We start from the raw sequence: 14,550 nt of genomic DNA, 5'->3' as shown, positions 1-14,550 counted from the left end.
CTGATTCGACCCCTAGCCTGGGAACCTCCATATGTTGCTGGTGTGGCCCTAAAAAAAAAAAAAAAAATACCTGCTCTATGGATGGCCCGTTGGATTGGTTCAAACCTGTTACTGTTACACATACGCTACAATGAAGAAACTTGCACCTATATCATTATGTATATATGTGTATATATGTAGGAATATAGGTGGGATAAATTTTCAGAATGGTGCTTTAGCCTTACTAGGCCAAGGGTGATAGGTATTTGTAATTTTGTTACTATTGCTAAATTGTGCCTCAGACATATTGTGACACATTGCACTTCTATCAGCAATGCCTGAGCATTCCCCTTGTCCATAGTCCTGCCACCCAAGAGCACTGTGAACCTGGATCCTTGCTGTTCTCAAACATTTTAACCTAAATATCCTGAATAGCTGAAGAAAATAATCATGCAAAACACCAACAACCCTAAGATTGTGAGATGAGGTGCTAAGCAGAATCTGCTACTTAATTTGTGGGGCTAAGTGAAAAACAAGAAAGTGGAGTCCTTGTTCAAAAATTAGGAATTTCAAGAAGGTAAGAGTAGAACATTAGTGTGGGGCCCCAGGCAACAGCCCAGGCTGTGAGCTCCATGACTGTAAAGAAAGTAAGAGATCTTTGAATAAGTATTTATTTTATCTTAAAACTTGATGCACATTTTTGCACTCCACTCCATATAATAACCATGGTTTATATTACTTATATCAAGTCAAAATGACCTTTCAAGAAGGTATATCATAGTTTTCCTGTGGCCACACCTGTGGCAACCAGCAGGTACCCCAACACAACCTGCTGGGAGAACTCTAGATGACATCTCCCAGAATCTTGCTGCTCCCAGACAAGGCTTTTGACACTAGTTATGTACATACAAGGCCACCATTTTCCCTGCCTCATGTCTAAATACTTGAATAACTGCTCTGATGGGAATTGAAGGCCACGTAGAGACTGGTGCTGGGAGAGTCACTGGAAGGAATCCACTAGTTCAAGTTGAACTTAATGTTTGTCTTAATTTCTGACAATACAAGGTCCATCAAGGAGTCTGCTTTCCCCTTCAAGGGAGGAGAGCAGTGCCCTATTCAGTGAGACCCAGTGCTTCTGTGCTCTCAGAATGCTTATTATTAATAGCATTGGGGACCCGCAAGAATCAGTGTCAGTGGGCTGGAGATGAAGCCAGAGAAAATTTCCTGAAAGAACTTGGGATAGTCACTTCTGAAATAATAGAAAGCAGGTGGAGTGGAGAGAAAGAAAGAAGCTTTATGGTGAGCTATTGGGAGAGGGCATTTACTGACCTGCCAAATGCTATGCGAAAGCCCATATACACATCATGGCAGAGCCCCCTTCTTAGGGCTGCTCCTATGAAGAGGTAGCATCTGCAAAGGAGAGACAGAATAACAGAGACAAAACAGAGGGGAAGAAACATCTACTCAAATAGGCAAAAAAAAAAAAAAAAAAAAAAAAAAATATATATATATATATAGAACTGAGGTCCAAACAATTTAATAAAAATATAGCCAATATACTCATGAGGATGGAAGCCAGAAGGAAGAACAATTTGTTCACATATTAAATTAATACATACTTTCAGATCCACCATACGTGTGTTAATCCAGACAGCCATGCGTTGTGCCACGGTTCTCTGCTCTTTCGCCCCCTCTGCTGGTGAAAGCAGTCCTCAGGTCAAAACACCAGCAAGCACCAGGGGGTGAAGAAAATTAGATGGGCATTTTATACAGTCGTGCTTCTCAAAGTTTAATACCCATATGAGTTGCCTGGGAATCTTAGTAAAATGCAAATTATTCAGAAAGTTTGGGCTTGGGCCTGAGTGGTTACATATCTGGTGATGCTGGTCCTTGGACCACACTTTGAATGGGAAGTCTTCCATTAACGGTATAACACCCATCAGTAATCACCAGCACAAATGCCCCTTCCTGAGGTCTCCCAATTTCACATAGAATTGATCTCTATAGCCTTTAAATAGTTCTACATCCAAGAGTGGGTCCAACCCACAAAGTGAACTGTTTAAATCTGTTGGGTATATTTCTCCATTTGTCTCGATAATTTACTTCTGTATAAGCTTCACCATGCAGTTGATGGTATTAGAATAGTGGAATCTAGTTAACAAGTGTGGCAATGAATTTGTCATATGAAATCAAATTTTTATTTTAGAAGAGTCATTTAACCAATGTTCTCATTTCCAAACAGGAAGCTGAGGCATAAAGAGAGTGGGTGACTTGACTGAGGCCCAACAGCTTGTTGATATCAGCCAGACTAAAATCTCATTACACCAACACTGTCCACATGCTGTCTGTCCAGATCATTTCCCAATGCTTCTCTTTCTCTAAGGTGACCAGACTGATACCTGCTAAATCCCATAGATCACTGAGGTTCTAATGGGCAGATCACAAAGCTCAGAAAATATGACAGTATACATAGTAACTCATTCTTTCATAAATTAGTATCCAGTCTCTTATCAGCAGAATTAGCCTCTAAATATCCATTAGAAGGAAAAAGAAATACTAGACCCTGTCTTATAGCATTACCCCTCTTGAATGTTCAATCCTCATTTTACTGTATCTTTTTTCCCATGAATCCAATTTTTAGTAACAGAACACATCAGGTCTTAACTGATATTCTTTAAAACTCCCCACTGAAATAATACAAGTTAATTTCATATAGTGTAAATTAGAAGATATTTTTTCTTTCTTTCTTTTTTTTAATTTCATGGCCGCACTGGCAGTATATGGAAGTTCCTGTGCCAGAGATTGAATTCGAGCCACAGCTGTGACCTACAGCTGTAGCAATGCCAGATCATTTAACCCACTGCCCTGGCTGGGATCAAACCCACACTTCTGCAGCTACCCAAGTCGCTACAGTCAGATTCTTAACCCACTGTGCCTCAGCGGGAACTCCAGGAAAATTCTTGATGAGTATGTTTTGAGTGAGTGATTCATTATTTGGATATATGAAAAGATGAACCGATTATTACATTAAGATACATTCATCATAACTAAATAGCAAAGAAGGGCTTATAAGGCCCTCAAATAAGGCTACGGACTATATAATCTCACCTTCTTTTGTCTGCAGCATAAAAATTCACTTTAGAGTACTTAAGTGATTTTCATGCCTGACCAAGAGTGAAAGGTGAATTTCCAAACTGCTCTTTCCATTCTCAGCAAAAAAAAAAAAAAAAAAAAAAGCAACAGAGTAAATAAAAAGGTTCCTCCCAATATAAGCATAGAATGCAGAGGAGCAAAGTGAGTGGGCGAGTGAAATTGTTTGTAACAAAAACTCATTATTTACAGATGAAAAATTTATATTGTCAGCGTAATATCTGCGAGGCTAAACAACGCTGGGGAGTATATAAAAGCAGCACGCTGTGGTGCAGAACTACAGGGCTCAGGACACTGCACACACGAAGTTCTGAAAAGAGTCTCACTCTCTTTCCACCTGCCCTGTTCCACCTTCTGGTGTCAAAAGGTAAGATTAATATTGGGTGATTGTAAGACTGTAAGTCCTGCTTGGGGTATAGTTAAGTGTTCTTAAGGAGGCAAAGTATTATGAATTGAAGTGTTTTTGTATCCTACACTTTATTACTAATAATACACAGGGCAGAATTGAGATGAAAGTATGATATAAAATGCTTTTACATAAACTTCAACATAGTGAAGCTATAAAGTGAGTTGAGAAATAATTCAATGCAAAGATTCAAAATAGAAAGAAAAACAAAGATTCCAACCAATGTACTTGTTATAAGATTTAACTGTTATGATAATTACATTTAAAAAATAAGTGGTAATGTTTTGAAAAACAAATATTTTCGTTGGATTTGATAAATGTGTATACTACTTTGAACAGAAGGCGCCTTTTAAATTCAGCAGAAATGTGCCCATTAGAGAGGCTTTAACAGCAACTGCTCCTTACCAATGAAAACGTATGGTGAGCAGAATCAACACCATCGGTCAAATATTCAGATTTCTGATAAGTCTATCAAGAATTCAACGACCATGAAATCAGCTCTTTGTAAATAAGACATAGCATATTTAGTACAGAAAACAACTATCCTCATTCACTGGGCATTCTATGGGTGGAGCCAATTAAAACCACCAATTAATAATTAGTTACTATGTATTGAGGACCAGTAGTAATAAATAAAATATCTGAACGCCTGACATTCTGAAATAAAATTTTAGTACCTTTAGAAAAAAATCAGATGTTCTAAAGTACCTATTTAAGCCCTTAAGAACAAAGAACAATTTTACAAAAATCTTCAATAGAGTAAATGATAATGTGGTGTGTTTTTTTCACACCTACTAATACCTGTGATAGGAAATGACCTAACCAGTTTCTACAGTATTCATTTGACCTACAACACCAATATACTTAGGGACATATTATAATATGTCACCTTGCCTTGGTCAAAGATTAATCTTCCCAAAAGACTTTCTGTTTAGTAAATACTATTGGTGCCATATTTCCTTTTAAATTTGAGTGGAAAAGTGAGGTTCTTGTAAGACTGCAGATTCTCTCTATAGGCTGCCTAAAGCAGAGGTAGGGAATTAATTGAAAAATCTTCTCGTATAAAATAAGATTTTGATACCAAAATAATGCCAAAATTTGCTTTCTCAAGTAGTGGTATACAAACTACCTTACTCTCAAAATTTTCACAATTTTGCTGACTTTTAACAATGAATAAAATTTAAAAAATTAGTTTATTCTTTCAGTAGAACTCATTTCATTGCCTGTAGAGGACTTTTTTCTGTGTGTTTGTTTCTTCTACCAGCTCTCACAGTAACAGAAAACCACCTGCTCCATATCTGCCTCCGTAGAACATAATAGAAGATATTGTAAAGCCTTTAGGAATATTGCGTGGAACAAATTATAGTTCTAACTTGACTTTCTAAGAATGATGTAATCCTAAAGAGGAGTGCTTGCTTTAATGTTTTAAGTTTCTGAAAGCATGACTTTATAACTAAGAATTATAATCAGAAGGCCTTGCCTATCCTTTTGGCAAGGTTTCCAAAGTTTGCCAACTAGATAAACTGAAGCACAGCAAAATGCCAAATTAGTACTTGAATGCTGATGAATGGAGGAGGACAAATATGTAATAATGCCTATTGTGTTGCTTTGTCTAACTGACCATTTAAACTAAAAAGACTTAATATTTTAAAAGAAAAAAATGCCGCTGCAGGTATTACAGTCTCCATGTTTTCATACCAAAGACAGAGCGAAAGTTTGGCTAAGATGTTAAAGAAAAGATTGATAGTTTAAAATGATAATATTTGTAAAATACTTATTTCAAACCAAATGCCATTTGCTAAAAATACTCATTCACATTTTTATGGATAAGCATAATCAAATTTGGATCGAAATCCCCACTTCTCAAAGTAAACAGTCAGACTTGAAAGTAGCAGAGAGAAGTTCGTGGCAAACACTGGACTTGAGGCTTTCATTCAGAAAATAGAGGTGTTTGTCCAGTGGGGACGCTCAGCCCCACATTCCTGTTGGTCCCAACCTGCCCCATCCAGACTGCATAGTCTTGTCCTGCTCATGACATCTGCTTTATGATGTGAAGACAAGCAACCAGGTGTATCCTACAACCTGGCCTAGAGTGTCACTAGCAGTGAATGACATGTCTTGGACTCAGTCCAATTATAAAACAACCTGGGGACTTCCAAGAATTCAGAAGCAAGCATTACATTTCCTTCATGACAGTGATCTCTTAGTTTCTTAGCTGTGATTGTTCAAGTTGCCAGAAGCATTAGTTCTTGTTGCAAATTGCTTGTCTTTAAAATGATTTTTTTCCTTTAATTTAGAACAGGTCAAAGCACCCTAAAATACCTCAAATCTGTTGGCCGCTTTATAATTACAAAGTCTAGACCAAGTTACACTATTTAAAATATAAATGAATAATACATCTGAACCGACAGCTGGTATGCCAAGTTGTAGCCTGAGGCTGCTTTAAGATGGTTGAAATGCAGTATAATGTAAATGCTTGAAAGTGAAGGACTATTAATTGAAAGCCAGACTGATAGTGAAGAGGGTGGCATTATGGATAAGGTGCCATTCAGGCTAACCATATGTAGCATATCATCTACAGTGGGTATTCTCAATGTTTATCGTGGACATTTTAAATTTCAAGTCTGGAAATGAGCCTTGTAATCATTAACAGAAGTGTCCGACACTAATGAAAAAGCTTCATAGTGCTTTTGTATTCTTTTTTGTCACATACACACACACCAAAAAAAAAAAAACCTGCAGGAAAAATATAATCTAATATTTGAAATTAAGCTGGAAATATAATCAGAATAAAACGAATGACTAGCTTTTTCTATTTATAATATTTACTTAGTAAAAACTGAACTAATTTAGCCTGACGCGTTGTCTTTATCTTCCCCCCAAGCCCCCAACTCTGTTCCGACAGGCAGCAAAAATGAAAACCATTTACTTTGTGGCTGGATTGTTTGTAATGCTGGTACAAGGCAGCTGGCAACGTTCCCTTCAGAATACAGAGGAGAAATCCAGGTATTAAATCTTCAGATTTGAACTAATATAGCACTATAGTTAGAATACAGCCCAGGATAACCGTAACTCATGATTAGGTCTTGGCAATTTAGAGTAAATTCTCCGCACAATTTTCAAATGTTTAAAGAATCATTGTGATAAAGGCTTTACTGGAGTATAGATCAGAGTATGTTGTCTCATAATCAAAAGGGTGGGAAATGGTGAAAAATGTGCTACATGGGAAATTATAGCTCTTTCAAATCTTCAGCTGATCCTACCTGTCCATTCATTATTCACACTGCATAGTAGATCATTTTAATTATTCACACACCAACTTTTCCTTTTTTATTCCTTTTAAAAAGTAACATTGTTGCTTTCTAACTGAAAAAGTCATACAGTCATAATAGAAAATATGCATGTACTGAATACTTATATATATTTATAAATGTATCTCAGATCATGTGTAACTTTGTATTATGCTATTTCTCTTAGCATTATATTGTTAGTTTATTCTTATATCATTATAAATATCTATTAAGTGTATGATGTTTAATGCCTACATACTATCTCATCTCATAAATGTCCAATATTTATTTAGCTACTCCTCTATTGAGTACTTGAGTTCTTCACATTTTCCCACGAAAAATGTGAAGGAAAATAGCCTTTTTCCCTACTTTTCTTACTATTTTCTGAAGATTGATTTCTAGTAGCAAGATTATCGTGTCCAAGGGATTGAATGAGTTTAAATTTTTTATGGTCTCTTGCCAACTTGCTTTCCAGAAAGGTCATACGCATGTACACTCCATCAGCATTATAGAAATACTCCTCTCACAATATCCTCCCCAATATTTAATCCTTGCTAATTTGACAGGTAAAAATAGTATCTCATTTCTATTTTTGAGTCAATCATGTTGAATATTTCCCCACATAGCTGTGCCAACCAACTGTTGAAGACTGGCATACGGATTATCTTCTACACAGTTTCAAATTAGCAAGTGGGCTTTTTTCTGTCTTTCTTTGAACTTTTCGTTGACTTTCCTTCACCATTAGCTACCCCATAAGCAGGTAATGAAGCTATTTTTTTATACTAATATGTGTGAAACAGAATTTGGAACATAAACCTGCCGCCCCAAAAAGAATGATTTGGAATTCTTCACTTTTTTTTTTAAATATTCAAGGCGTTGCTCTCTTCTGGAATTATTAGCATAATTATGAGTAGTGGAATTTGTTGAAAAAAATCTATTTAATCCTTTTTTCAGGAAAAAAAAAGGAAGACAGTTTGAAAATCAGCTGCTAGAATTCCAAATCAGAGTGTATTAAATTCTAGTAAAACCATGGGATTCCCATGACAAATAAAGGTCTTTCTGAATTGCCGCCTGAAATACTCAGTCCACTTGCCTTCTGGCTTTACGTGGGTCTGTATTTTGTGGAGATGTTTCTCAAGTAAATCTAGTCTTGAGGAGAGATTTAGTTGCCCCATTACTGTTCCTCATAGATCATTCCCAGCTCCCCAGACGGACCCTCTCGATGATCCAGATCAGATGACTGAAGACAAGCGCCACTCACAGGGCACGTTTACCAGTGACTACAGCAAGTATCTGGACTCCAGGCGTGCCCAGGATTTTGTGCAGTGGCTGATGAACACCAAGAGGAACAAGTAAGTGTCTGACCCTCATCAGAAATTTGCACACAAATGCAGTACTTAAATATGTCTAAAATTCCTCCTGACTTTCTTAAGTTATTGTGCATATCAAATAGCACCCATAAGATATTTCAGTTTTGATGATTTTCAAGGGCAGTGATGCTCTCCTTTGTCTTATGCCTCTAAATGTCCCACCCCTTGCCCCTCCACCCTCCAATGGGACATAAATTTTAAATTGTTTTCCCAGCTGCGGTCTTAGCAATATTCACTCTCTTGCCCATTTTTCTTTAAATTCGAAAGCTGACTTTTTTGGACTTGTAAGGTTAGGAATTTAATTCCTGATCCAAAGTTAAGAGTAAATTCAACATTCCCTGTAGGGTTCAAACTCATGACTGTGATCACATTCAAAGTATCCTCTAGCCAAGTTAATCATGGTAAGGAATGGAAACAGATGCAGTCTTTTTCTTGTAGAATACAATCCAAGATACACATTTAAAATTATAGCCTAGCTGCACAGCATAGAGAAGAAAGCAAATAAGAACACAAGCCTATCGTAAGGCATACATTTTAATGTTGGATCTTCTTTGACAGTGTTGGGGGTTTTTGCTGCATTGAGGCTACTGGAGGAAATCAGCCGCAAGGGTTTCACGGGGATGGTGGAATTTCACAATTTCTTTGGAGGGCAGCCCACAAGGGGAAGGGAGTTATGCATGCAAAGTAGTTGAAGGAAATCTGAAAAACAAGAAAAGGGAATAGATTTGTCTGGATAGAATGGAGAAGGGAAAAGGATGGCGGTGGGGAGGGAGGATGGGAGAGGAGCTATTTCCTTCCAGGAAGAATAAAAGAGGGTGATTGACCAAAAATTCTCAAACTGGAAGGAACAGGAAAGATGGCGGGTATGGTCAGAAGACAGTGGGGAAAGTCCCTGTGAAGGATTACGGATGGAGCCATTGGTGAAAGGTGAGAAATCACAAATTTGAAAAAATGCAAACAACTGTCTTCATTTCTGGAAAGAGAATGCCACAACCTGGTAAACTAATGTAAAACAATAGTAGCTCCCTGGCAGTTTATGTTGTGTTTAAGATAAAATGCTTCAGGCTAACACATGCTGGAGTGACTGACCATCTATCTGGTCGACCAACTCCACCGAGCACTCTGTACACACCTGAGGGTGATCTGGGGTCATCTTGTTAGCATTCCTCATTGCTAACCCTTCACACATTTCCTTTAATCCGTTATCTTGTGGTCTTTTTGATGACATTTTGAGATGCTCCTTTGCTTTCCCTTGATTCAATTAACTAACTCTGACCCCATAAGTACTAAAGGCAAGCAGCTATTTTGTTCGCAAGTACCCTAACACAGTGGATAGCTCAGACACATTGAGACTGAAGTAAAGGCAGCTTTAATAATTAAAGACACAGATAAGCAGGGGAGGTGAAAATGGGAGTGAGGGAGCTTAACCCTCCTTAATTGTTATTGGCACCCCTCCCATCAACCTTCACTCCAGATACTTAATGTAGCTTCAGGATGAGTCCCCTACCCACCCTCCTCTCCCAAATCTTCCTAAGCCCCTTCTACACAGAATCCTGAACCCAAAGCTGCCACTGCTTATAGGTGAGAACCATATTGCTAAAGAGACAGATCTTCAATTTAACTTTCACATTTCTTTCAGGAATAACATTGCCAAACGTCACGATGAATTTGAGAGACATGCTGAAGGGACCTTTACCAGTGATGTAAGTTCTTATTTGGAAGGCCAAGCTGCCAAGGAATTCATTGCTTGGCTGGTGAAAGGCCGAGGAAGGCGAGAGTAAGTCTGTACATTCTTATTTAACTTTTTTTTTTTCCTTGATGCTGAAAACTTAGACTACAGTTATCTATATATAGATCTGCATTACAGAAGCAATTAATATAGTCTTACGAAGTAAGGAAATAACTCCAGTTGGTGGGAAACAGTTTACAAAAGTCTCCTCTGTTTTATCTTTTTTTTTTTGTAAGGGCCACACCCATGGTATACAGAAGTTCCCAAGCTAGGGGTCAAATGAGAGCTACAGCTGCCAGTCTACACCACAGCCACAGCAGCACCAGATCCGAACCTCAGACCTACACCGCAGCTCATGGCAACACGGGATTCTTAACCCTCTGAGCAGGGACCAGGGATCAAACCGGTAACCTCATGGATTCTAGTTGAGTTCGTTACCTATGAGCCACAACAGGATCTCCCTCTCTGTTTTACCTTTGATAGCAAATATTAATAATAGAGTCAAGTAGGTTACTTTTCATCCCCCATTATAGTTGTATTATAATTAGGGTATTTGTCAGTCCAGGACAATTTTCAGAATAAATAGAGTGATTTGGTAACTAACCACCCCAGGAAAATAAACTAGGACTGTCCCAGGGAAACCAGTGCTAAAGGAAAAGAAGAAACAATGCTAAAGACTTAGTTTGACTTCAAATATTTACATATAGGCTCAGCATATATTTATATGTTAGTAAGTACTCAGGTAAAGTGTGATGAAGACTGAAAGAAACTAAAGATGTTTAATGAAATGACATTCAAAATACAAATATATGGAGACATCCATATATTTAACAGTGTACTCATTTTTTATGGGATTGTCATATCATCACAAACCATCAAATTATCGCAGTTGAAAATGAGGCTAAGACCTTTAGGTACTTTCTTAGACCTTAGCACAACCAAACAGACCCCTGAACTGTCTCATTTTCTTGTGACCATTTTGATTGACATTTGAATTATGAGAAGCATGAAATTTATGTTCAACTCTTTTTTTTAAATAAGATTTAAAATGAGCTTATTGAGACTTTATAGAGCTCTCAAGACAAAAGGGAACTAGTATTGTCACTGATTTTTAAAACATTAACAATCAAATTTACAAAATCAGTTGGGAAAAGTGTCACTTATACTTAAGATGATTTTACAGTGTTTTAAATGGATACCCGAAATTCTGCTAAATAAACCAATCAAAGAGAAAATCTAAGCGAGACTAAACTTTAATCCCTTAAAACTCTACTTGGCAAGGGTTCTGATAAACACTAGTTTTACAGGATATAATACATTGTTCTGAATTATAAACAAATTAATCGTCTCAACAATAACTTCTTTCTTGGCAATATATTAAAATCTTTGGGAGTTCCCTTCGTAGTGCAGCGGAAACGAATCCGACTAGGAAACATGAAGCTACCGGTTCGATCCCTGGCCTTGTTCAGTGGGTTAAGGATCCGGCGTTGCCATGATTTGTAGCGTAGGTCGCAGACACGGCTCAGATCTGGTGTTGCTGTGGCTGTGGTGTAGGCCGGCGGCTACAGCTCCGATTAGACCCCTAGCCTGGAGGCAATCTCCATATGCCTCTGGTGTGGCCCTAGAAAAAGGACAAAAGACCAAAAAAAAAAAAAAAAAAAAAAAAAAAAAAAAAAAAAATTCTTTGAAGCAGCTCGCATCTGGAAGAGGGCTTGGTTTCAGGTCCTGGCTCTGCACTTTTCTACCTACTCAATTCCCTTTCCAACAGACAATTTCTGTGAGGATTTTCATGATAGAAACATATCATTTTCTCAATCCCCCTTACACAGTACCCATCACAGCCAATTGATAAGCATTTATTTGACCAAATACTGACATTACCTCTCTTTTTCTCAGTTTCCCAGAGGAAGTTACCATTGTCGAAGAACTCCGCCGCAGACACGCTGATGGCTCCTTCTCAGATGAAATGAACACTGTTCTCGATAATCTTGCCACCCGAGACTTTATAAATTGGCTCCTTCACACCAAAATTACTGACAGGTGATTGTATTTTAGTTCATTCCGAAAACCATCAAAATTCTCATAAATACGATCACACTGGTATAGGCCTTTCCTCTGTGGGGAAGAGAGAGTCTTAACTCTCTTGGTGTATAATCAAAATTATGACTCGTTCAAGAGTACACTATTATATTTGTTTTTAATCATTACAACTTTATTCATTCACCTATTTATTCCAGACACATTTTCTGAGTGTCAGTAAGGGACAAGGCATTAGGATCACAGATATGAATTAAAAGTGGAGATGATAAGTTATTCACATATTAATGCCACATTGCATATTGCTATGTATGTTGAAATTTTAGCAGGAAGTAAAATGTCAGTATATATGGTATTAAATACTTAATGTAATAAGCATAACAGTAAAACTTTAAATGCCAAAATTAACCACTTATCTTGATTAGCTGTAGTTGCTTTTTATAATTATTCATAGACTTTCTGTTTTTTAATAGGGGAAATTTAGGATAAGTCATCTTTGAATGTAAATATGTGAAGAACCCAAGACAAAGGATGTATAAGATGAAAATTTTTTATCAAAACAAATCACTACACTAATTCCTGGATAAGTTAACTGTATCATCTAGGTATTATACTATGTTAAATCATTCTCTCTCTTTCTCTTTTTTTTTAGTCTCTAGGAAGTATGTCACTAATCAAGATCGTGTTCACAACATCACCTGCCAGCCATGTGGGATGTTTGAAATTTTAAGTTCTGTAAATTTAAGAGGTGTATTCTAAAGCCATATTGCTTTGCATGCCAATAAGTAAATTTTCTTTTATTATTGTATAACCAAAAGATTATAAATGGAATAAACCATTCTCAAAATATTACTAAAATATCAGCTTTAAAATATCAAAGTGCAGAATTCTATTTCCTTCTTATTTTGGATGAAGTATCCTAACCTGCTTACATGTGGCCTTGAAATTGTTTTCTATTATATAATTTGTATATATAAATTGCACCAATTGCAACATATCTGCATTACAATAATAGGATAAGGGGAGGACTGGTAGCCACAGTTGTGAAACTGCAAAGAGAACTTTCTTCTTGAAACGATTATCATAGAACTGGTCAGCTTTCAAAGATAGGCAAATAAAACTTTCTAGCTCTTAACCATTGCCTGTCTTGTCTCTTCTTTTGTCTCCCATCCTTCCAAATACCACTTCTTCCTAAGCTGGAAACCCACAAGTCAAATCTGATGCCCAGACATGTCATGTTTTGAATTGTTTCCTTAACAATGTTTTTACATTTTGAGGCAGCACTGAAAAATCAAGTGTTTTATATTGAAATATTCCTTGCTTTCTTCTCCTGAATAATTAGATCATCAGGCAATTTTAGACCAATAAAACAAGTTTCTTCTGGAGCTCAGTAGCATCTGCCTCCTTCTGAATGATCACATACTTTTCAGGTCACTATTGTACCCTCTACACATACACACCCACCCACCCACACACACACCCTGTGCATGGGCTTACACACTCACATCAAAGTAATATATACAGGTAGGCACTTTCCACTGGCCTACTTTCTTTATTCACCTTACTTGCCTGGCATCTGCGGACATTTAAGTTTGTCATACCCTGTACTCTTGTTTCCTTGTCCTAGAATGTCCAGTATCTTGGGCCATTCTGGTGCTGATTGCCATGCTAGACACTTTTTTTTTTTCTGTATACAGCACTGACAACTCTCTCTTTTTTAGCATTGAGATATAACAAACATATAACATTGTGTATGTTTAAGGGGGTAAGAACATGTAAATTTGATATATTTACATATTGCCATATGATCACCACCAAAGCTAACACCTCTGTCACATAACATAATTATCACTTCTTTTCTATAGTGAGGATTTTTAAGATCTAGCCTCTTAGCAATTTTGACATACATAATAGCATTGTTGACTATAGTCACTATGCTCTGCATTAAATCTCCAGAATTTATTAAACTTTTAGTTGCAAGTAACCTTTAATAAGAACTCTCCAACTTTCCCCACCCACTCATCTGGTTATTCAAGAGTGTGTTTAATTTGCACATGCTCATAATTTTTCCAGCTTTCCTCTTCTTATTGATTTCTAGTTTTATAGTATTGCTGTCAGAAAAGATAATTAGTGTGACTTTAATTTTCTTAACTCTCTTAAGACTTGTTTTGTGGCCTATCATTCAACCTATCCTGGAGAATGTCCTATGTGTGCTTGAAAAGATTTTTGCTGCCTTTGGATGGAATTGTCTATCAAAATCAGTTAGGTCCTTTTAGTCTAATGTATGGTTCAGATCTAATATGTCCTTGATTTTCTGTCTGGATGATCTATCCATTGCTGAAAGTAGGATAGTGAAGTCACCTGCTATCATTGAATTGTTGTCTATTTCTCCCTTCAGATATACTAGAATTGACTTGCTCTCATGTTAGGTATCTCCATATTTCTGATAGTTGTATCTTTTTGATGAATTGATCACTTTATTATTTTGGACACTCTTGGGAGCCCACTCCTGAAGGCAGTGCAGACACTGCATCCCTTTAGAACCTTTTTTTTTTTTTTTTTTCTTTTTAGGTTCACACCTGCAGCATA

General features: G+C 37.0%; 1 protein-coding gene across 3 annotated transcripts; it reads left to right on the top strand.

The window, feature by feature from the left end:
* On the top strand, window positions 3,385–13,096 carry GCG (glucagon). Of its 3 annotated transcripts, XM_005671882.3 has the most exons (6): window positions 3,385–3,496; window positions 6,420–6,541; window positions 8,016–8,177; window positions 9,835–9,972; window positions 11,821–11,964; window positions 12,614–13,096. In XM_005671882.3, exons 2-6 carry the CDS (start codon window positions 6,450–6,452, stop codon window positions 12,618–12,620), a joined length of 543 nt encoding a protein of 180 aa, XP_005671939.2. In that variant the 5' UTR covers window positions 3,385–3,496; window positions 6,420–6,449; the 3' UTR covers window positions 12,621–13,096. The 3 variants fall into 3 exon arrangements, with proteins under 3 accessions (XP_005671939.2, XP_005671940.2, NP_999489.1); XM_005671883.3 differs by lacking the exon at window positions 12,614–13,096 and having other exon boundaries at window positions 11,821–11,968; NM_214324.1 differs by lacking the exon at window positions 3,385–3,496 and having other exon boundaries at window positions 6,450–6,541; window positions 12,614–12,651.

The sequence above is a fragment of the Sus scrofa genome, chromosome 15 (genome assembly GCF_000003025.6).
Source record: "Sus scrofa isolate TJ Tabasco breed Duroc chromosome 15, Sscrofa11.1, whole genome shotgun sequence".
Taxonomy (NCBI): Eukaryota; Metazoa; Chordata; class Mammalia; order Artiodactyla; family Suidae; genus Sus; species Sus scrofa.
This window is presented reverse-complemented; position numbering and strand designations above follow the sequence as displayed.

Excerpts from the sequence above, each read along its gene's own strand:
- GCG (XM_005671882.3), top strand. The coding sequence starts at position 6,450 with ATGAAAACCATTTACTTTGTGGCTGGATTGTTTGTAATGCTGGTACAA. Across the intron at positions 8,178-9,834 it reads ATGAACACCAAGAGGAACAA|GAATAACATTGCCAAACGTC; the intron begins GTAAGTGTCTGA and ends CATTTCTTTCAG. Across the intron at positions 9,973-11,820 it reads AAAGGCCGAGGAAGGCGAGA|TTTCCCAGAGGAAGTTACCA; the intron begins GTAAGTCTGTAC and ends TCTTTTTCTCAG.